At 34.1% G+C, this 25,406-nt stretch overlaps 1 protein-coding gene and 1 pseudogene across 50 annotated transcripts in view; one reads left to right on the forward strand and one right to left on the reverse strand.

Annotated features, from left to right (window-relative positions):
• RIMS1 (regulating synaptic membrane exocytosis 1) overlaps positions 1 to 25,406 on the reverse strand; it is a 521,656-nt gene that overhangs the window by 85,204 nt on the left and 411,046 nt on the right. For 36 of the 50 annotated variants that reach the window (XM_074398057.1, XM_074398056.1, XM_074398055.1 and 33 more), the window contains 2 exons: positions 22,630 to 22,742; positions 16,365 to 16,531 (listed from right to left, as the gene is read on the reverse strand). The exons of 11 other annotated variants lie outside the window; for them this stretch is intronic. In XM_074398057.1, coding sequence (XP_074254158.1) covers positions 16,365 to 16,531; positions 22,630 to 22,742 — 280 coding nt within the window. Of the gene's footprint in view, positions 1 to 14,838; positions 14,906 to 16,364; positions 16,532 to 21,561; positions 21,636 to 22,629; positions 22,743 to 25,406 lie in introns of those variants that run through there. 3 more of the 50 variants (XM_074398100.1, XM_074398101.1, XM_074398102.1) reach the window with 3 other exon arrangements.
• On the forward strand, positions 12,436 to 13,259 carry LOC104651113 (forkhead box protein H1 pseudogene; annotated as a pseudogene).

Genomic DNA, 25,406 nt, shown 5'->3' on the forward strand with positions numbered 1-25,406 from the left:
TGTTTACTTCTCCTTTTTGCCTAATTAGCTATTTGTATTTTTCCATAGTTTTTCAACTATTAGCATCTGAGTTGTTCATTCTTCTATTATGCTATTAGTGACTATCCTAAAGATTAAAATATGCACTTTGACTTACTTACTTAAATCCTTCTTAAGTTAGACATTTTTACCACTTTCAAAATAATGCAAGATCTGTACAACACCTTACTTCCATTTACTCCCCTCTCACCTTTCACTCAGGTATATATAAAAATATAAAGTATAAAATATTTTTCACTTTTACATATGTTTTAACTACCACAAGATATTTTTATCATTATTAACTCTTTCTGAAGTTCTTCATTCTTTCCTGAAGACTAGTGCTTCCAACCGGAGATACTTTTCTTCAACATAAACTCCTATTAGTATTTTTTTGTAGTGCAGGTTTCTTCTTGACAAATTCTCTTTGTCATCCATCTATCTATCTATCTATCTATCTATCTATCTATCTATCTATGCACTCATTCATTTATTTTCTGAAAGACATTTCTGGGTAATATTTACTAAGTATAAAATGTAGGTTGGACTTTTTTTTCCTTTCAGTATTCTTTCTTTTGGCCAGTCCACTGAACTTGGGGTTTCATAACATCTGCTGAAATTTCAGCTAGTCTTATCTTTGCTTCTCCAAATATACTCTCTCTTTTTTCTCCTTAGATTCTTTTAAGAAATGTTTTTTCTTTAGTTTTGTGTACTTTGAGTACAATAATGCTGAGTTTTTTCTCTCTTAATATACAGTGGGGTATGCAAAGATTTTAGATTTGTAATTTGATATCTTTTATCAGTCTTGGAAAATTCTTAGTTTGTATTTCAGTATTCAAACATTGCTTCTGTCATTTCCTCTCCTTCTGGGACTCTATATACATTGGAATTTTTCATCATGTTTTACTTGTTTCTATCTTTTCTCTTTGTTCATCAACTCACATACTTTCTACTGACTAGTTCACTAATTCTTGGTTTGGCTGCTTCTCATACGTCATTAAACCTACCTATTACATTTTTAACAAACTTTTAAATTATAATTTAATTTTTAAAAATGGATTCCAGGTCTCTGCTAAACAATCCATCTTCCTTCTATTTTTTTTTTTTTTTTTTTGAGATGGAGTTTCACTCTTGTTACCCAGGCTGGAGTGCAATGGCTCGATCTCAGCTCACCGCAACCTCCGCCTCCTGGGTTCAAGCAATTCTCCTGCCTCAGCCTCCTGAGTAGCTGGGATTACAGGCACGCACCACCATGCCCAGCTAATTTTTAGTATTTTTAGTAGAGACGGGGTTTCACCATGTTGACCAGGATGGTCTCGATCTCTTGACCTTGTGATCCAAAGGGGTGGGATTACAGGCTTGAGCCACCGTGCCTGGCCCCTTCTATTTCTTGAACATATTAATCACAAATATTTTCAAATCTCTATTTGATAACTCTTGTTAGTTTTTAGTCAGGCAGTCCTTTTATCCTTTGTCAAGCATGACTCATAAATTTCAATTAGATGTAAAACTGTGGATGAAACCCTGTGGAGGCTCTGGATGACATTATTTTCCTCCAAAATAGGTAAAATTTTCATTTAATCAACAGAAGGATTTCTTGTTCCTGCAGAGTTTGGGTCTAAAGACTTGCCATTACTTAGAGTGTAATGCTTATCTCTAGAGTTTGGCCCTTCTGAGATATGTAAAAGAAAACAAAGGTGTTTATCATACCCCTCTAGCTTTGGAAACTTGAAGTCCAATCCACCTCCCCATCACCTACAGATGCTGGAATTTGTGCTTGACTCTTTGGCCTTCCATCTGCTGCTTTTTGTTTGCTTTCCTGGAACCCTCCCTGTGCGCAGACAGCTTACCAGTCAACATATAAGGGAAATCTGTAGCAAAATTTTAAGTCTTCCACCACCCACAATTTCCAGTTTCTCTGTCAGTTCCTGAATTGTTAATTTATTTTCTCAGCCTAGTAAGACCACTGCTCTCTGCTTAAGGCGCTATTATCCCATGTCACCAAATTGGAAAGTAACTTCAGAGGAAACTGGGATAAATTCACCACTTACCTTGTGTTTTTCCCTCCTTTCAAAAACTGAAACTACTCAAATTTCTGCCTGCTTTGTTGCTCCCAAATGCCTTCCAACAGTTTTTGCTGTTTTTGTTCATTGTTCTTATTTAGCTTTTGTAGTTTTATATGTGAAGAATATAGTCTGATCTAAACTATACTGTCGGGAGAGAGCCAAGATGGCTGATCACTAGCAGCTCGGGATTGTAGCTCCCAGTGAAAGCGCAGATAATGAGAGGACGCCATACTTTCAGACGAATTTTTGTTGCTCACGGACCAGGAGATTCCCAGCGGAGGAGCCCGACAGGTCGCCAGTGCGACTCCCGTGGCCAGTGTGGCAGTTTTGCTGGGGCCTCGGTGCGGCAGTTCTTGGTGCAGAGTCAGAAAAGCACCATCAATCTTAACGCCGCTTTTTTACCCAGTGCAGTGGGTTGCTCAGATTCTGGCGCTGGGAATCAACAAGTTAGACGTCCACTCAGAAACCTAATTAGAGAGTCAGTAATTACAAAGATGACTGATGGATAAATTTATAACGAAGGAAGGAAACCAGCCTAAAAAGGCTGAGAATACCTAAAATCAGAATGCCTCTCCCTCTACAGGGGATCACAGTTCCTCATCAGCAACGGAACAAGGCCTGATGGAGAACGAGTGTGTTCCATTAACAGAAATAGGCTTCAAAAGGTGGATGATAAGAAACTTCTGTGAGTTAAAAGAACTTGTTCTAACCCAGTGCAAAGAAACAAAGAACTTTGAAAAAAGGTTTGATGAAATGCTAACGAGAATAGATAATTTAGAGAGGAATATACGTGAATTGATGGAGCTGAAAAACACAACACGAGAACTTCACGAAGTATGCACAAGTTTTAACAGCCAAATTGATCAAGCAGAAGAAAGGATATCAGAAGTTGAAGACCAACTTAATGAAATAAAATGAGAAGAAAAGATTAGAGAAAAAAGGATAAAAAGGAATGAGCAAAATCTCCAAGAAATATGGAACTATGTGAAAATACCTAATCTACGTTTGATAGTTGTACCTGAATGTGATGAAGAGAATGAAATATCCTTCAGGATATTATTCAGGAAAACTTTCCCAACCTAGCAAAGCAGGACAATACTCAACTCCAAGTAATACAGAGAACACCACAAAGGTATTCCTCAAGGAGACCAACCTCAAGGCACATAATCATCGATTCACCAGAGCTGAAATGAAGGAGAAAATACTAAGGGCAGCCAGAGAGAAAGGTCAGGTTACCCACAAAGGGAAGCCTATCAGACTCACAGCAGATCTCTCAGCAGAAACCCTACAAGCCAGAAGAGAGTGGTGGCCAATATTCAACATCCTTAAAGAAAAGAACTTTCCACCCAGAATCACATATCCAGCCAAACTAAGCTTCATAAGCGAAGGAAAAATAAAATCTTTTGTGAACAAGCAAGTACTCAGATATTTCATCACCACCAGGCCTGCTTTACAAGAGCTTCTGAAAGAACCATTATACATAGAAAGGAACAACCAGTATCAGCCTTTCCAAAAATATATCAAAAAGTAAAGAGCATCAACATAATGAAGAATTTACATCAACTAATGGGCAAAACAGCCAGCTAACATCAAATGGCAGTATTAAACGCGACTAAATCCCCCAATCAAAAGACACAGCCAAAACCCATCGGTATGCTGCATCCAGACCCATCTATACACAAAGACTCAAAACAAAGGGATGGAGAAAGATTTACCAACCAAATGGAGAGCAAAAATAAATAAATAAAAAGCAGGACTTGCAATTTTCGCCTCTGATAAAATAGATTTTAAAGCAACAAAGATCAAAAGAGGCAAAGAAGGACATTACATAACGGTAAAAGGATCAATGCAACAAGAAGAGCTAACGATCCTAAATATATACACACCCAATACAGGAACACCCAGATACATAAGACTTATAAAGAGACTTAGACTCCCACATAATAATAGTGGGAGACTTCAACATCAATATTAGACAGATCAATAAGACAAAAAATTAACAAGGATATCCAGGACCTGAACTCAGATTGGGAACAAGTAAACTTAACAAACATTTATAGAACTCTCCACTTTAAATACACAAAATGTACACTCTTATCAGTACTACCTCACACCAACTTACAGGTTTAAATGAAATATTGGTTGGATGCTTGTTTATTTTCTTCCCACATTTTTTTTTCCTGTCTCCATTATTAAGCACAATTATTGGTATAAAAGAGGCTTTCCATACCCATTTTTAGACTGCATTTTAGCCTGGGCAATAAAGCAACACTTCCATTCTCTCTTTCTCTTCCTCTTTCTTCCTCTCCTTAATTCTTTTATTTATTTATTTATTTATTTATTTATTTTTCTTTAAAAAAAACAACTATACTATCACGTCTGGGGAACTGTGACCATGTCATATTATTATTTTTGAAAAATGATAGAATTAGTCAGACCAGTTATGTTGCTATCAAAATCTTCACAGGGTTTCATAACGAAGACATACGTTAAAATCATGCTATAGCAATTTATTTGTATATTACACCAAACAGCTTTTGCCACACTGATTCCCATATACAGTGCCCTAATACCCTGCCACAGAATGGCAGACCTGAGATGGTCCTCTTCTGAGTCCATGTACTCTGCTACTCTGAGGTATAAAATACTGTTTCAGGGTGCTCTAGGGCTAAAACTTTCTCTAGCTGCTACATGTTCTAGAAGGAAATATTTTGTTGGATTTTTTTAAGGCTGTGGCATTTATTTTAGAGAGCTTTACATTCCGTTCAATAGCTGAATAAGTAAGCATCTACTTTTGCCATTTCCCTCACTTTGGTCCAGATTTCACTGAATTTGAAAATTGCTTTCTAAAGCTTATAATTTACAGATGTGGTTAAATCCTAGTTTCATGTTAGATGAAGTTTTTTGTCTTTTTATTGTAAACTGAGGTGAGTAAACACATCTGTTCTCTGTAATTTTAAATCTGTGACCATGAGGTCTCTTTGAGAAGTAAAATTAGTAGGCCTTGATGACTCCTTTGAACATGCATTCCCATTGGGAGTGATATTGTTCTCAGAAGGGGAAAATTGATTCTTGGTGAAGGTAGAGGGAATAAAAAGTCTTAGATAATAAAATGACTAGTGGTCTTCCAAAGGCTTGCAGTATATAAACAGTATGTCTGTAGTATTAAAATTTCATGTGGGAAGGGCAATTTGGAAAGGAACATCTAAAAGATTCCTTAGGGGAGTGATAATAAAAAAAATATTTAGAAACATTGAATTAGGAGGATGACTGGGGAGAGGTAAAAATTTGGGTGGCTTCCAGTTTTTTGATTTGGGAACTGGGTAGATAATGGTGTAAAAACCATATAATTATTCTGTTCAAATACTAAACAAGCCAATAATGTTCTTACTCTTGTTCTAAGAAATGTTGTTTTAGATGTCCTAATGACTGCAAGTAGCCAGTTAAAAATATATATGCTCGTGTATTTCTAATCTATTGTAAATGCAACACATACAAACACAAATACATACTTCAACAAAAGCTGATATACATATTCAGTGAATACCAAAACATGAGAAAACGACTGATTATACTGTGTATGAACCATAAAACAGTGTAAATGAATCACAAATGATAAAGTTATAAAATTAAAGATAAATGCACACAAATGCTTCCTTGATATATCTGTTGTAGTTTACAAATTAACAAACGATACAACTAATTATTCTGGATGATTCAGAAGACTTTGAAAATATTTCCACTAATTATAAGAAAATAGCATGTATTCCCTCTTGAGGATACTTCAAGGTCTATGCTTTCTTTATGCTGCATAAGTAGTATGTATTCAATTAGCAAATATCAATCAATCCACACTTGGTTATTATGTCTATGCTTTAAGATAGTCTAGCTGAAATCAAGGTAATCATATGTTAAAATGATAAAAGAAACAAAGATTTAAATGATGATTTTCTAAATAAACAGAGTAAAAATGTACTTTAAACTTTATATCATATTGCTTTAAATTGAACAGATATTAAGAATAGTATAATAAAATACTATAAAGTCTATTAACTGTACAAGCTGAGGCAGTGAGCTTAGAAATAATATATATTTCTCTGGACAATCTGTGTCATGCTATTTAAAGCTAAAATGCTAAAAAGCAATAACAAATATTTAATCTACCTCATATACCAAGTGTATAATTAATAAACATCATATACAGTAGAATAACAGACCAACTAAGGCCAATATAGAACAGTCTGCTAGTTTCCGTTTTCTTTGAAATTTGTTTCTTCTTACTGTATTATACTGAAATCTCACTATACATTGCATAATCCTTCAGCCCAATTATGGTACTATTTGAATTTTAAAAATAGGTAACAACTAGAGAAGTAGAACCACATCTCATATTTTAATTTTCTCTTAGGAGGTAACAGCACTAGAATTTACTGTGCCATATATTTTGGTATACAATAAGTTTTTAAAGCAGCAGTACCTACCTTCCTTTTTAAAAATAATTTCACAGACTTCCATTGTATTAAACACATACTAGTAGAGCTGCTTTAGCTGAAGTTGCTGAAGTCCTGCAATCTAAGAATTCTCCTTCCCATTTAGTTTTTCTCCTGCTCCGTGGACAGTTTTCTCCTGTCTATCGGGCAATTCTTGGAGACAATAAGGTTCATGAGAACACCAACAGTCCCTGGGCATAACTTTGAAAACCACTCAAATAAAACTGAACTCTTAAAGTATCAAAACCAACAGTTAAATTCATCCAACTCACCAGGAAACAAAGTTAGGTGGAAAAGCTAAATATCAGCAATCAAAATTCAAATTTTAAATGCTGTTACACTATATTTTATGGCAGCCATCTCTCTCATAAGACATTTAAGGATGACTTTTAAAAGTATAAAGTAACTCATCTAATACTTCATATCATGTATGCAGTAACTGAGGTTATAAAGTGCAATGCTGTATTTTCAAAGCATTCTGATAGACACTATTTCATTTTATTCTCACACAGTCTTGTAAAGTAGGAGTGGCAGGTATAATTCATATTTTTCAGATGAATATACATTTCATATTACTATTACATGTGTATGAAAATCCACTAAAAAACATAGATCTAGGAATCGTGTGTTCTGTTTTGTAACAGGTAGTATCAAGTACAGTACCAGCATATAAGAGGCACCCAATAAATAACTGGTGAATAAGTAAATGAATACACATATGACTATATGGAAAAATAAATCAAGGTCTAAAGAAGTTGTACACTTGTTGAATGAAGCTCTCAATATTGTTAAGTAAAACTACTGAGCCACAGCTGACGGAACTGAAGACTGCCATCTGAGTCAAAAGCAGTCTTTAAGGGCGAGCCGGGGGTCTTTGCATTGTCCTGGCATGGGAACTCTGATCACAAGATGCTCTTTATTTAATGATCACTAAACACTTCCTTAACTTCAGGCTCACCTAATTCTTCTCTCTTATATTCCAGTATCCTCTGAGAATTCAGAATCTCTTTCTCGGTTTGAGCTGTATCTAACTTTATCTCCTACATGAGTTCTTCATTCCCCTGCTTCCATTCCACCTCATAACTGAAATGATCCTTTCTCTGCTGGTGCTCTCTTCTTTCCTGGAAGTTTCACAGTTCTTGGCTCCCTTTACCATCTCCTTCTATGTTCCTGATTATTTTCTCAAGCCCCTTAGACATTACTTCCAGTTCAAGCTCCAACTCTGTTTGCTTTGCCTTGGCATTTGCCCTCTAACTTGTGATAAAGTCTTTAGAGCCATGATCCTTCTTACTTTTCACACCTATGTGTTTTTCTTATTTATTAATTATTTTTAAATATTATCTTAAGTAAGCAAATTTTTTAAAAAGTAAGAAAAATGGTTAACACATCAAATATGAAATATTTCTGGCAGTATGGTAGATGATACATTCTGATTCTGAAAAATCCTTTCACTTTCAAATGCCTAGTCATTATGATGGGAAAATTACCACAAATACCTGTTAAAATACAAACTTGAGGTCACAAGAAAGAAAGGCATATCTCCTTAGCCAAAGACCCAAAGAGAACTAAAACAGATTGGTAAGTGAATGATGGATGTCTGGAAATCTTGCAGGTCTAGTGAGAAGTAAGAACTGAAATCCTAATGAGCCAAGACCCTTAAAGAACAACAAGAAAAAAATGTGTGTCTCAGTCTAAATTCTAATAGACTCTCACTGGTGGCTTTCTAATGTACTTTTTTCAGAAAGGAAAATGATCCAGAATGAAGGTCTAAGATGCACTAAAAATGGTTAACAAACTAGAATATATGTGGTTTAATATAGACATTAAAAATATAATATGCAATAAGAGGAAAAATGAATCAATCTATAATTAAAATACTGGACAAGAATATGCAAATAGGAGGACAGCAGTACAGATAAAGCATATGACAGTCACTTTTTTTTCCCTAGGAGGAAGTAGAGGTAATTATTAACTTTAGATTTACTATTTTACAAAATTTATATGCTTGAGACACTAGTCAGCAAAAATCACAGAAACTGCATAATTTCCAGCATAATGGAGGCAAAAGAGTAGTAAACCAATTGAAGTTCTGAACAGTGTGAATGAATAATAAGTCTAATGTATTGGATATACAGATAACTGTAACTTAAGGTTTAAGTTAGTGTTTCTTCTCAACCACATGTGTAATATATGCAAAATGACAAAAATGACCAAAAAAGTAGGTGACAGATCAAACTTCAAAAACTTCAAATAATATCCAACAAAATACACTTTGACCACAATGCCATTAAGGAAATTAAGTTAAAAATAAACAAAAATATTCCAAATCTTTGGAAATTTAAAGGCTTACTTCTAAATAATTAATGGATAAAAAGGAAACAAAAATGTGATGAAATTTAAATATACTCAAAATTACACAAAAATGAATATGTTACAAACCAAAATTGGTGAGATAAAGATAAAGCCACATTTCAAGGGAAGGAGAGTTAGACTTATTTAGAATAATATAGTATTAGAAAAAATTGAAAAATGAATTTCATTTTTATAAAACAGCAACACAGAGAAAATATAAAAAAAAGATGCCATTCATGACATCAAAAATACATGGTATATATAGATCTATGACAGCTATGCATAAACTTTACTGAGAAAAATTCAAAGCTTCATTAAAAGATATTAAAAAAATCAATTGAGGTATAGAATGTTGGAAGGTTCAATCTTCTAAAGATTCTGATTACCCATAAATCAATTTATACACTCAAGGCAGTTTCAAACCAAGGATTTATTTTTATAGAACTTTATGTACTTATTCTAAAATCAATGTATAAGAACAAAGCACAAAAACAGCTCTGACACTCCTGATAACAAATAAGAATAAGGCTGAGTATGGTAGCTCACATCTGTAATTCTATTACTTTCAGAAGCTGAGGCATGTGGATTCCTTGAGCCCAGGAGTTCAAGACCAGCCTAGGTAACATGGTAAAACCCTATCTCTTAAAAAAAAAAAAAAATTAGCCAGGTGTGGTGGCACGCACCTATAGTCCCAGCTACTTGGGAGGCTGAGGTGGGAGGATCAATTGACCCCAGGAGGTGGAGACTAGAGTGAGCTGTAATTGTGTCACTGTACTATAGCTTAGGTGACAGAACAAGACCCCCTTATCAAAAAATAAATAAATAAATAATAAAACAGGCAGAGTTGCACTATTATGGTATGTATTATGAGTTATATCAATAAGCTGTATGAATTATGACAGAGCGGTTTTAGTAAAAAAATAGACATAGACCAATGAAATGTAGGCTAGAAATAGACTTAGTGTTTGTAAAGTCTTGACAAAGGACAGAGCTGCATTCAGATCAGTGAAAGTCTGGGTCTAACGTACAAGTGACTGGATTGGAAAGGTAAAATGAGATTCAGATATAATAGTAATATTTGCCTTTTTTTTTTTTTTTTTTTTGAGACAGAGTCTTGCTCTGTCACCCAGGCTGCAGTGCAGTGGCAAGATCTTGGCTCACAGCATCCTCTACTGCCTGGGTTTAAGCAATTCCTCTGCCTCAGCCTCCTGAGTAGCTAGGATTACAAGCACCCGCCACGACGTCCAGGTAATTTTTTTTTGTATTTTAGTAGAGAAGGGGTTTCATCATGTTGGCCAGGATGGTCTCGATCTCCTGACTTTGTGATCTGCCACACCCGGCTAATATTTGACTTTTTAAGCTTGGTGGTAGATACATAAGCCTTTATTATTATTCATACATTCTGTGTATCTTAAATACTACATTACGAATTACAAAATAAGTTTAGGTTAAATGGAGGAAAGTGTTTTTAATTTGGGCAGCCTCTAAATTCTGGCTCTAGGGCTTACTGGTCATGTGAACTCAACAGGCTGCTTTACCTTTATCTGTGAAATGAGGTTACTAACAATTACATGACAGGACTCTTTAGCAGTAACAATGTTGCATACAAGTCACCTATCAGAATACCTGGTCTACTTATAAAGGATACTTAATAAATCACAATATTTTAATACATTAAAAATGTAGTAATATAGATGGTATGGAAACACTTATCAAAGTGACACATCAAATAGGTGATGTTTGGGAAGCACTAATTTTCAGTATTAAAGGATATTGTATCTATTCCAAGTAATATGTTGATTGTTGCAGAAATATGAATACTTGCCCAAAGAGAGGGTATTTAATGTTGATAACCAGAGTTCATGCCTGGGGACCATTAAAACAATTAGTTACCTACTGACATAACATTGCTAGGCTCATAATCAGCATTTGGTTCTCCAATATGCAAACATAAACATATAAACACACTTTTATAGCACACGAGGTCTTCCTCAAGGGCAACTTATTTGATCCTTTTTTCTTTGATGTGCTGTAATTACCACAAAGACCAGTTATATTAAGGATGTTCAATGCCATATTAGCTATCCAATGGCAAAATAACTGGCTTAAGAGGACTTCAATATGTTACAAAAATAATCTAATTTATTCTAACAAAGAAAATAAAGCTACAGGAAATTAGATTTCTACATATAATGGGGATGTTACACAATGTACTTTTAAAGCTCCATAAACAATGTTTAGTTATTTTCTCCCAAAGGTAACAGTATCTAAGATCTAATTATGCATAGTCATATCTACAAATATAACCCCATCTTGATAAGATATTACAGGTTTTTATTAAGTTTTGAAAACTTTATTTTAACTGACCATTTTCCTTGTCTACTATATAGTAAGCATTTACCTTACATGCCACTGAGCTTCCCGGAATTTGGTTAAACTTATGTTAGTAAATCTATAATAAACTGACAAGATTGTAAAGGTAAAAATAAAGCATGCTGCAGCTGTCTCAAACTGTACCAGTGATGCTTCACTTCAAACTGCAGCCTTAAATGGTTTGCAAGGAAGAATCTAACTGGGAAAAGTTATTCACCTGTTCCAAAAGTTATGTATTTGGCTATTATCAAAACTTTTGTGTTACTTAGATTCATAGTTGAGGTAATGTTTTGATTATGGTCTGAATATAACAATGCCACTATAATTTATACATACAGAATAGGGATTGATTCAGTTATATATGTTCATAAGTGTAATACAGTAATTTATTAATATATTTGTCATACATCTAGAGTCTTTGTAAAGGGTACATGTCATATTCTTTCTGGCCAGCTTTAATCTATTAACAAGAAATAGTAGTGGGAATGGCTCATGAGCCTTGAACTATCAAAATGTTATAAAGCAAAACACTAGAAAGGAAACACTAAAATAGATTTTTTTCTCATATATTTAATATTTTTCACTGTGTTAAGATTCATCTTTCCTTGTTATCTAATTTCCACAACATTTTCCTCTCTTTTTAGTACTTTTGTAGATCGCAATAAACCTTATTTTTCTATAGTATAACAGACAGGCATGCCAAACTAAGTGTGAATAGCTAAAATAAAATAAATAAAATAATAATTCTTCTGGCTCACTCTTGATTACATCTGATGTCAGTAGGCATAATAATTAGTGAGCATATAACAGTTTCATTTGTTTATTTTAGCTATTAAAACAGCAAATAATTTTGCAGTTAAGTACTTTTCATATGCTAAAACAAAAACTCAAGAATTACTTTTGAATTTGATCCTGTATTTCTTTACTGAATTGAAGAACTATTGCATTTGAAATTACTTTAACACTTTGCAAACATAACTGTAGTATCAAGATTTATTTTCCAGAAGATACTGACTTCTATCTTTGCTATCACAACTTAAAATATCAAATAATTTAACCTATATTGTTTTAAAATCCTCAAATAAATAGAACATTCCTTTCAGTATATGCTTATTGATTATGCCTACTGACATCAAATGCCTAATTTTTATAAATGTATAGTTGTGGACCCTGCAAAGCCCCAGGCCAAAGGCAACTTCTGGGCGGCGGACATGAACCCAATTCAGGCAGAGGCGCTATGGCCGCAAAACACAGCGCTGCCTGTGCAGGCGCTGGCAGAACTGGAGTGCGCGCGGGGCCTTCGCCAAGGACCTGGGCCCCTACTTACTGCATAGTCCGCCCAGCCCACCGCTGCCACCTAGCAAGGTCTTCAGCATCAAGTCTCTGCTAGGGGACTCTGGGGAGGTGGTACCCTGGTCGGGGCTGGGGCCACAGAGAAGCCTAGCTCCTGCAGGCATGGGGAGCAGTGGGGAGGAGATGGTGCCCACCCTACCCACCCTCCTCTGAGAGGCCTCTGTGGCCTCTCTGCCCCCTTCTCAGCCCCATAAGAGTTGAGGGGGAGGCTTCCCAGTGGGGAGTCATGAGGCCCTCAATCCTCTTCCCAGAGGATAGGGTCTGGTCTTTCCACTTACTGAGGGGTACCTCAGTTCCTAGGGTGCTGTCCAGTGGGGGACACAGGACCTTCCTCTGGGGAATGCTGCCCACCTCCTACTTGCCTATCTACACTCCCAATGTGGTAATGCCATTGGCACCACAACCCATCTCCTGTCCCCAGTGTCCACTGTCACCCGGCTCTGCCTACTAGGGGGTGGCCTCTGAAACCTGAGGGCCCACAGGGCTGCTCTGGGATCTAGATGCCCTCTTCCAGGAGGTGCCACTGAACAAAAGTATCTATGACTTTTGGGTCAGCCATCTTTGGGACCTGGCCCCAGGCTGGCTGCTTTCTTGGTGCAGTCTGTGAGGCTCCTAAGGAAGGGGTTGCTCCTCCCTCCTTCTCCCACCCACAGCTTGTTCATAGGAAGCCAAGGCCAGGGGAGTGTCTGTGACCACAGCAGCCTCAAAACACCAGGCAGCAGCATTTCTGGGAGTGCATGGTATTTACTGGACTACCCCATGCATGACTATGGCCACGCTGGGCATGACCCTGGTCCTGGTCAGTCGTGCCTCTGTTTCCCCTACACCAAGAGGCAAGGCTGGAAGAACAGAGCTGAGCCTGTAATAGCCCTTCCTTGTCCCCTCTTCTCAGTCCATCACCCATTCATCTGTCACCAGGAGTCACCTCTTGTCCGGTGCTCCAGGCTGGGGGAGGGAAAGCCTAATGGTGGATCCAGCCTGAAGACCTGCTCTCTCTCATCTGTCTGGGAAGGAGGCAGCACGTTTTTCGGTAAAGGGGTTAGGGAGTAGACTGGACGCTTCATGGTCTTGGTGGTGAGGAAGATAACAGTAAAGGAATTTAGAACTTAAAAAAAAGTAGAAAATAATAAGGTACTTACACATGATAGGAACTAAAAAGTTTGCTGCTTATTATTACAACGTATATGTAAATATATTCTATCATTATAATTAATTAGCTGTGTTCATATTTTAACCATGAACCTGAGTAAACAGAATTATAAAAATTATGCAGATGTTAGTTGCTAAAAAATAAAGAAATAAGAAACAGTAATATATTAAGAACCATCATTCCTCATAGTGTTAGCTATAAAGGCAGGGGATATTCACAGCTGAAGAGCCTGCAACCCTTGTTCACAGAATTCTGATGTTTTTATGCTGATGTCATTTTATCATTTATGTCTTTATCATTCCAAACTGTCCTCTCTCAGGATTTGGAGTGATGTACAATGAATTATATTTGGAATGATATCATTCCAAACTGTCCTCTCTCTGAATGTCTTTATCATTTCAAACTGTCCTGTCTCAGGATTTTACCACAGGATTGACGATGGAAGCAAAATAACTGTGTGTGTGTGTGTGTGTGTGTGTGTGTGTATGCTATATGTTTGTCTATGTGTTTATGAGGATATGTAGACAGAAGAATGCATATGAAGTGATAGTCTACAAAGGACAGAAGAGAACATGTGTCCCTTCTCACGTCTTATTATTTCTCTCTATTCTTCCTAATTATTCTAAGAGGATCAAATATGTACATGTGTCAAATCACTGACATACAGTATGAGATTACAAGAAAACTAGCTCTTCATGGAAAACTTGTTTAACTATTAGATCCAGTGCCTAAATTTACATAATTCACTTATATAAAATAAAGTCTCAGTTTATATGGGTTTTAAACTACAAAGAAAGTAAAGAAAGATGAAAACAGAAAAGTGCTTAGAGAAAATAGACTTATCACCAAGAAGTTTATTTATACTCATTTTAGGTCCACCCCTCTTCCTACCACCTTGACTAAATAGGAAAATTCATGTGAATCAAGGAAGGAAAGAATCTTCTATCTTTTGCTTCCTGTCATGATATAGTCAATGCTAATTTGTTGAGTTGCCATTTTCCCCACAAAGTAACACTGGTTCCAATACACTACTCACATATTGTGGTTCCCCCTCATTCTCCTTGTATAAAATCATAGTTCTTTGTTGTCGTCGTTTTCCTATTCTTTTGAAAAGAAATCAAGTAACCAAATTTTATAGGAAGATAAATTTTTGAAGACTCTTACTTCTAAAATTTTAGAAGAATGAAAATGAACCCACAAGTTATTATATGCAATTGGTTAGTAATAAAAAATTACATTAACTAGTAATACTTTAAAGCACAAAGCTCAAGGTAATTGGCTCTGTAGTGAATATAAATAAAAATTACTTCAAATTGTTTTCAGTGAATAAGGTGAAAAAGTCCTTAGTTAAGTCTTATTTATCACATTCTTCACTCAATTAAATAGTTTCTAAAACACTTTATCTTACTAAGAATTCAATAAAAAGGAATTTTTAAGAATACTTCTTAGCTCTTGATCTTAAGCAGCTCAATAAGGCTATGTTTTTGAGCTATGTTTATAATTCTTTTGAGCTATGTTTATAATTCTTTTGAGCTACGTTTATAATTCTTCCCTAAATTTTAAAGAACGTTATATTCTGTTAGAATCAGATGCTGAGAACACCAAAAGTAAAGATAAAACATTTTCTACCAATATCTTTATCAGTTGAAATTGCTCATGTTAGATTATCAGAGTATGAAATTATTAAATAACAGCAGCATGATTACTTTTAATTTGCTTCAAGAAACAAGGAAGAATCCTCAAATATAACTCATTGTACATCACCAAAATGTGCACTAACATCAGACTTTTAGAGTATTAGGAAACTGTTTGTTCCTATTTTTAACACTTATATTTACTGGACCTCTCATCAACCCCACAATTCCTTCAATTGTAATAAAGATTTAGGTTACATGACTATAACTATATGAAACTTTCACTTCTGAAAACTAGTAAAGAACTAATACAAAATACGCTTTGTCTATAATCAATCTGCTTTAGTTTAGACAGCACTTGGATGCCTGGGGTTTCTTCCCTTTCAGCAGGGTATTTGTCTTTTAAGAACACAAAAACACTACCGGTGACTTCAACAAAATGAGATAAATGCCTTACAACTCACTCACATAATGTAATTAGTGATTTTTATTTTGTTACCACATCCACTACCACCCTACTACACCCCCCACACCCAACCATGTTGATTTATTTATACAGCTGTCACACTACAATGACATTGTTGAGTAGTTGCAACAAAGACTGTCCTGCAAAGCCTAAAATATTCACTATGTGGCCCTTTACAGAATACACTTTCTGATGTTGGACTAAAGGAAGGGAACTTAATCATATTAGAGGAAACTACTACAAATGTGACTCAGAGCGATCTGTAAAATTGTGACTAGGGTTATAAGCTGTATCTGATAGTAGTCAATACTAAACATTCTGTTGGCAATACGACTTAGTAGTTGATAAATACTTAACCCACTGTCACCTAAACTGTATAACAGAAAAAATATTCAGGAAGCTAGTTGCATTTTTATAGCATAGATGAAGATCCAGTTTATATAAACAGTACTGCCAACTCACCTGATTCTACCCCTGGGGCGCTCAGATTGCTCTGACATAAAGCTTGTGCTGCTGAGGCGTGAGGCACTGCTGGTTCGGGAAATGGCGGAAACATCACTGACATCACTATCTGATGATTTGGCAGAGACGTTATCACAGCTTCTGTACTGATCTTTATGTATGTTATACTAAAGATTAAAAACAAGAAAGTGTGAGCTCTATCATTAGATCATGGAAAAGACATAGATGGTGAGATGAACGACTACTTAGCCCACACCAAATAAAGGTGTACCTTTGTAAAAGTAGGTGTAGAATCTAAAATAATCCAAATGCTAACATGATTTCCAATATAAAAACAATAACACCCTTTAGAGTGGTAAGAGATGGCTTATGAAGACTGAAATATAAATTAAACACAATAATGAAATGCTTGAATGGAAAATTCATTAAATTATTTGTACATACTTAGAACCTCAAAAGTGTATTATTCATGTTTTTTCTAGTACATATGTTTCTCTTTTTTGTTTTCATTTTCATTTTCATTCTTGTTCATTTTTTTCACCTTCTACTCTAGTCAAAGTACAGGCTTAACATTCAGAATCAAAAAATTCAAAATCTGAAGTGCACCCAAATCCAAAACTTTTTGAGCACTGACATGATGCACAGAATAAATGATCACTGGAACATTTTGGATTTTCAGATTAGTATGCTCAGCTGGAAAATACATAATGTATATAGTACAAATATACCAAAATACAAAAAATATTCAAAATATGAAACACCTCTGGTCCCCAGCATTTTGGATAAAGGACACTTGACCTGTATAGACTGATCCCACCTGTATAGACTTTTCAATTCTAAAATTATTCAGTTTACTTAAATACTTTCTAAGACATTATAGTCTCTCTAAAATTTCTTTAAAATATATTAACTTTTCAAAAACAAGGGCTGATATAAATTGAGTAAAAAGGCAGTGACTAGTCTTTACCTTTCTACTATGGCTTCATTAGACAGTTTCAGATTTAACATATTAGTATCAAAAGTAGAACACTGGATCCCTGTTAAAATTTCATTGTACATTATATCTGATATTCAAAAATACCTTTAAATTTGTCTCTGATATTTATTTCCTACAATTTTAGGAATCATTAAGTAAGAGATTAAAATGTGCAAAGTTGCCAAAGCAGTTAATCTACTCTTATTTCTACTTCACTGTTTTATTGTGATGAATCACACAGTGAATAGCTTATGTATTACATGGTATTTTTATATATGTGTTACAGTTGTAATAAATATTTAGGTTACATAACTATAAATAACTTAAAGATACCTAAAATGTAAGTAGTGGTCTTAGACACTGGTAAGTAAGATACTGTAATTTCTTCTGTAAAACAAAGTAACATATGGGTATTTGTTTCTTAGAAAGCAATTTAATTTTAGATTTATGAGAAATCAGGTATGAAAATATCAAATGTTTATTAAACCTGCAGAAAAAGTGATATATCGTTTGTGATGTTTCATGTCAGGAATTGCAATGAATTTGAACTGTCTTGCTAAAACACTAAATTAACTGATGCTATAACCTGGATCTATATGTACTAAAAAGAGGATTAGATAGTAACATTTTAAAAATTATCCTAGAGAAAGATCTAATGTTTATTTAATAATTTCTTATAAGAGAGTAATTTAGGACCAAGACATTTAAATGTGAGTTTTTTTGTTTTTAGTGGTTTTTTTTTTTTTTTTTTTTTTCTTTTCTGGAGACAGATACTTGTTCTTTTGCCTAGGCTGGAGTGCCGTGGCACGTTCTCAGCTCACTGCAACCTCCGCTTTCTGGATTCAAGCAATTCTCTTGCCTCAGTTTCCTGAGTAGCTGGGACTACAGGTACATGCCATTATGCTTGGCTAATTTTTTGTATTTTAGTAGAGATGGGGTTTCACCATGTTACCCAGGCTGGTCTTGAACTCCCGAGCTCAGGCAATCTGCCCTCCTTGGGTTCCCCAAATGTGAGTTTCATTTCATCATCTCTCATGTATATGTGTTGGTAAAAGAATTTCATATCAGGCATGAAAACAATTCCTAATGCATAGGATAGCTATATAATCATTTTTCCCAAGGATTTTTCATAATTGTGTGAAAAGTCATACACCAAATTAGAATCCAAAGGAAATTCATATATGTTAATGTATCCAAACTGAGCTATTACTACTTATATTACTTTATGTTTGATCTAAAAGTAATGTGATTTAAGATAACATATTGAAAGCAATGTGACAGTATGTTTACCAGCAAATTCAGTCACATTTAATACTATGATTCTGACTGACTGACACAATTCATTTTAATAAGTTCTGCTTTTGATTTAGAGTATATGTGCTAAAAACTCAATATGTTCACAGAGTAGAACCTGAACTTAACACTGTTGCTGGGTTACAAACACAACTCCTATATTATTGTTTTTTATAAACACTGTGCTAAAAGAGAGATGCTATGTAATTATTGTTTCCAAATGTATTGGAATGATACCTTGCCCATGAGAGAATATGCAATATTCTTTGTTCTGGTTGTTACCATTGTGCTGACACCCACAACAAATGCTCCCCTTATTTGATATTTGACAATATTAAGCAGTATATACTAAAGCATAAAGTTATGTGAGTATATATGAAAATATTTTTTCAACTGAAGAAATCTTCCTTCACTTAAGCCATCTTTTCTTCAACCTTTTTCTATACAGACCTTTGTTATTACAGAAAATAGACAAAAATGGATTTCAAAATTCTTATGTCATAATAAATTTTTCTATATTACGATAAAGAACAATCTATCATTCTGACATGACACCACAGTTTTAATCACATTGGTTATTTGAAGAAAGTGAAATACTTTTATATTCACTTTTAACTGTTAAATTTACTTTTTCCAAAAATATGTTAACATTTTAGTCACTCTGAATTTCATCAGGCATGATCTGTTAAATTTCTAATGTAACAATTTAATATTTTAATGGAAACACATAAATTATATTTTGAGGAACACAATTCCTCAGGAAGAATTTCTACCAATCCTACAGAGGGGAAATAAATCACTGATGTGAGAGGAATAATAAAATACTACTATTTTTAGAAGTAAGTAATAACAAACACTCTTCAGCTACCTACAAAACCCATCACATCACTTTTGGTTGCTGTTCCTGTGTTAAAGAAACATAAACACTCTTTAAATTGTGAGTGCCTAAATGTGAATTCGCCTCTAATTATGAATTTGACTTCATCATTAAGGCATGCAGCTCTGTATAACACCAATAAAAAATCAGAATGGTGACACATTTCAAGGATACATAAACAGCATTGTGCTTTTTCAAAAGCAAAGTTAGTGCTAATTCCTTACTCAGGATGGATGTTAGGGTCATTTAATCTTCTAAAAGAGATACTAGGTTTTTAAGAAGCATCTCAGGAATTACAGTTGGCTGAAAATGTTTTGCCCTGAAAAAAATCCAGCTCTACTAGTGGTTGGTTAAAAGTATTTTGAAAAGAGTTAACTAACTTCTTCTTGGCATAAATTTCACCTAAGGTTTGTTGCTTTATCCAAAATGTCAAATGGATTAAGATACTAAAAAAGAGTGAATAAAAGAATAAAGTTCAAAATTTAATCTTTGTAATATTTGTGCCAACATTGGCTCTTAATTATAGCCATAAAATATATCTTTGTAAAATAGTTATAAAATATGTGAAGTAAAATAATAAAAATGAAAATGATAATTTCTCAAGTATATGTGAAAGGTCTGAATTAATAAAAATGGCTACTGAAAACAAAAAATTACATTGTGTTAGTATGTAATATAAATATTAGAGATGTGGAGAATATTTTATCTTCTACTTGGCATATAAGAAAAGGCTAATCATTTATTTTATCTTATATAATTTCCTATCCTATATTCTTACAAGTTAGGAGCCACAGTATTATACCTGAAAGTAATAGGCTTTAAAATATTCAAATGCAATGAGAGAGGGGAAAAGAAAAAGGGTGCCTGTGCAAAGGAGGGAGGAAAGACAGAATATGTTAATTTAATTATATGTAAATCGAAAGCCAGATTGGAACCTTTGAATCAATCTAGAGTAATGTGTTCATTTCAATGATATAAGTAGAACAAGTCATACCCTAAGTCCCAAATCCATTGTTTTAGGCCTCTTTGCTATACAGAGGCTCTACTAATTTTAACACAAATTTTAATAAATTACTACCTCTTTGCTTCTGAGCCTCAGTTTTCATAAATTTTGTAAATAATTGAGCTGGAGTAGAAGATTTTGAGGTATTTTCAAGTTTTAAATGTTATGAGCCAGAGAATTTAGAATCTGTCCAACAAGGTACACCTACTGTCAACAAGATACACCTACTTTGGTTTACTATGACTATTAGTGGTGGTTTAGACTTCTGAGTACTTCACCTTGTAGAGTTTTTGGATTGACTACTTAATGATTAGAGTCCCAGATCAGGATGATACAGAAAGGCTTTCAGTATTTTACCCTGATTCTTTACTCGCTTCTTTCTTGTTTCCTATACTGGCTCTAACCCTCCTTGCTGTTCTATTTGACCTAATCTTTCGACATAAAGCTAAGAAACTGACAAAAATTTCCAGCCTAAAAGAGCATTTCCAGTTTAAAGAAACATTCCGATAACTGCATCCAACTATAAAGGGAAAACAAAACCACGAATTACCCTGCGTTCTAATTCTCACTGCATTTGTAGTAAGAAAACAAAAATGATGATATCTATGAAGAAGACAGACAAGTAGGCTGATAATACCATAAATAACAAGTTGCAGAGAAGATAAACCTGTACAGAGCTGATATAGGCAACACTATGGGACATCAAGTTATTTTGCTTACCATTTTTTTTGGTAAGACGACCCTTACGGAGTTGGGTATCCCTGAATCACAGTGACCCTCTGCATTGTCTCATTTGGAAACCCTTCTGCATCTAACCTAACATGTAAAGTGATAGAATGTATCAAACATACATGACTCTATAGTAGTCTTGGTGATAAATCATATTTTGTAGCCACCTCTTTTTTTTTTATTAGTCATAGAAATCTGGATAGATAATAAACCACTTCTGCTGTTTAAAAATAAGTAGGCTTTTCTAGGTCAATATTTCAAGCTAATAATACTAACTTAGTGTAGTTTTATTTACTTTTGATTTCTAATAGGTTATTACCTCCAAAAGAGTTTGTAGATATCAAATTATAACAAAGGTCAATCTATAATGGCCGCTGTTACTTTTGTAGTATTCTAAAAAGAAAAAAGGCTTTTAAATAAGTTAGATAATATATGTAAAATTACTTCATGAAGAACAAAAATCTATGCTATTTTAATTAAAATTATCAGATATTAGCAGTTGATAAACTCCTTAGTGTTTCCTTAGAACATATTATTGAAATAAAATTTAAATGCATATCAGCACTTAACGTTGTGTAAATTTCAGCTTCTAGAAGTTTGAAATCAGTTACTTTTCTTACTAAAGACAGAGCAATAAGAAATCTCATGTCACATAATTTTTATCATTCACAAATATCAAGTCAAATATCAATCCAAAGTAGTATTTAAGACTATAAATATTCATCTTAATATCTTAATTGCAATATTTGAATGCTGTTCAAGCAACAAAATGGCTTCATATATCTTGCTTATTTATGTGAATTTGACAAATGCTAATCAATCATTAAGTGATTTTAAGATCAAATATTTACATATTTTTAGAAAAAATCAAATCCAAGTTAATATTTCAATAAAGTTATATGAAAATATCAAGGGGAAAGAAATTTTTCAGGCTTTGGTAGAAATTATGATGCAAGACTATCTTTTAATGACACTTTTTTTTTTTTAGATGGAGTTTCACTCTGTCACCCAGGTTGGATTGTAGTGGCATGATTTCAGCTCACTGCAACCTCCGCCTCCCAGGTTCAAGGGATTCTCTTGCCTCCTAAGTAGCTGGGATTGTAGGCGCACACAACCATGCCTGGCTAATTTTTGCATTTTTTAGTAGAGGCAGGGTTTAACCACGTTGGCCAGGCTAGTCTTGAACTTCTGACTTTACATGATCTGCCCGCCTTGGCCTCCCAAAGTGCTGGGATTACAGGTGTGAGCCACCACACCCAGCCCAACTGTATAAGAAAAGAAAATGATATACCTTTTCTTTTATAATTTGGTGCTTGCTAATCCTGCCTGGTACACACACTATACATTTTTAAAAGGGTAAGTATTGGTTGGATACTACTAATTTTACCTTGGAATATTGCTCGCGATCAAGTTCTTGACTAGAACCAGACCCTGTTGTCTGCTTAAATCGATGCACTTTCATTTTCATCTGTCTTGTTCGCTCCTCCACTACTAAGCTTGCTGCAAAAACACATAATGGAAGCCTATTAAAATACGTGAAGCACCTTTTAAAAACTGAATGGTTTAGATTTCAATGCTTTTGAAATGACTTCAATTAAATAAAATTTAGAAATAACACATGAGCAGTAAATTAAACAAAATGCAAAATATACAGTACTAGCAATTGTTAATCTAAAGATGAACATGATTCAAGTTACACAGAATGGGGAACATAAATGTTAGTAACAACAGATACTCTATTTCTTGATTTTATATGAAATATTTTCAATTCCCTTCATAAATGATTATGTGAAATCAAATTTAATTGTGAAAACATGTTTTCAATTTAAACAACTGTTTGTTGCATGTACATATATAGAGAAAAATATGCATACTCAACGCATCACACATATATGCACATGCTTACATGCATGCACACACCCAGTTAACACCCTTGGCTAACAGTAGTCACCTACAAATTGTTTTAATTATTAAGTATCTACTTTATTGAGGCATTCTTATAAATCATTAATTTCTGTCAGTGGCTTCTCATGAGTATTTGCCAGTCCTTAAAACGAACTTACTAAAAGATTAACTTTCTATTCCTGATGGCTATATCTGAACCACATAAATGAAATTCATCATTTTTGAAAACGAATACATGACTTTAAGCGCTTTAATTTATAATATGTAAAGAAATATATTTTCCTTAAGCTTTTATTAATCTCCTTCATATCAGAGGAGGGCAAGAATTGCAGCCTTTGACAAAGTATTAATTTTTCTAAGTTAGAATCCATCATCAGCAACATCACTTCGAAACCCTGCCTTTAAATTTTGCATTTTTACAAATGAAGGAGAAAGAAACAGCTAAGATACAGTCATGTGTAGGGTAAACGATTCAAAAGCTTGTACCTATGTTGTATGAGAACTATGTTTACTTTATACAACTTTTGCCAACTTCCCAGACAACTCAACCTGTGCAACAAGTGTTCAGATTTTTAAGTTGTAGGGCTGTGTGTGCGTGTGTGCATTTGTGTGTGTGGCAAATTGTTTATTGGTGACTGATATACTGAGAGCTTCTGCCAAGAAACTAAGGGTTTAGAAATTAATGGCAATGTCAATATGTCTGATTGACTTGACTGATGATTTTATCTCTTATAAAGAGTTCATAAAGGCACTTGCTAACAAATTTTTAATTGCAATTACTAAATGTGACTTATCATCCTTTATTATAAAACACCAACACACACTTTAAGAAGAAGTCAATCTGTAACTTTTATTGTGTGTTCAAGTACAGACTAACAGCACAAGAGATAATAAAATTTGGAATTTGTGGCTAAGTGTTTTAATCATACTTTTAGCACTAAATTATAAAATGTGTTCCTTTGTTTAAATTCAGTAAATTAGATAACTAATCTCAAATCCCCAACAACCCTTAGTTATGCCAGCTAAGCAATGATTCACTCCTGCTTTAAAAATGTTGACTTCAGAGATAATAAATGGTGACTAATACCATTACAGGAGAGCTCAATGGAGAGCTTGAGAAATGGGGTTCAGAAATTTATTACTTGACAACATAAAAAGAGTATTATACAGTAAAATGCTATGTAAGAGTAATTACTCAGAAATATGTGAGTTATATATATAGAAAGACATATGCAATATAGAAAATGTGAAAATATCTGCTGTCTTTTGCCTATGGTGTGAGTACTTCAGGGTACATGCTCAATCATTTGCTTTGAGTTTTGAATAAGTCAAATGGACTGCAAATTTAGTTCTTTTCTATGATTAAAGCTTAAAGCAACTCAAAACAATCTCAATTTATAATAAAAACATACTTAAATGGTGTTAGCTTAACTATTCTCAAAATGCTATTAACTTTCTTCTAAAATATGTTGACACTGATTAGTCCACAGCTTTGCAACCTTTTAGTGTCAAGTAATTTTCAGGGTAGATGGTTACTTAAACACTGATAACTATATCCCAATAGCTATTGGCCTGAAGCAATACAACACAGATCTAGGAACTGAACCTTACTAGGACAACATTTCATTTCTCTAAACATTAATAGGATTACTTAGCTTATGCTATAGTTGCATTTAAATCTTTATTTGCAAATGTAAACTAAATCATAAGACGACACTGGTAACATAACTAAAATGAATGTAAAAATGGTTCCAAATGATTTCATTTTACCTCCTCAAATCATTACTGTATTTACTCCCAATGAAATTAAAACTGACCTTATTTAATCTGTGAAAGTAAAAAAAAAAAAACTCCAAATTAACATTATGATTCAAAATAATGAGTAGACTCCCTTGACTCTCCATCAAAGACGCAGTTGCTATGCTATCCTCACTGCTTGCTCTAGGATTCCAGCAACAGAATCAAAATGCCAATAGCTTATCATTTCTTACTCTTATCAAAAAGCCAGATAATTACATAATATCATATTTTTGTAGTACTTTTCATTATTTCCTAAGACATGTGAGTTAGTGCATATTCTGAAATAACTGTTTATACAAGTTATTGTGTTTCAGTAAAAGTTTTTTCATAATCACTGAAAAACCTACAGGGTAAATGCAGAAATTCTTTAACTTTGCTAAAGATTTTACGTGTTTCCCATTTTTATTTTTCAACTATTTATCTATAATAAAATGACATTATTTCTGGATTACAGATAAG

This window comes from Saimiri boliviensis, chromosome 4 (assembly GCF_048565385.1).
Source record: "Saimiri boliviensis isolate mSaiBol1 chromosome 4, mSaiBol1.pri, whole genome shotgun sequence".
Classification (NCBI taxonomy): Eukaryota; Metazoa; Chordata; class Mammalia; order Primates; family Cebidae; genus Saimiri; species Saimiri boliviensis.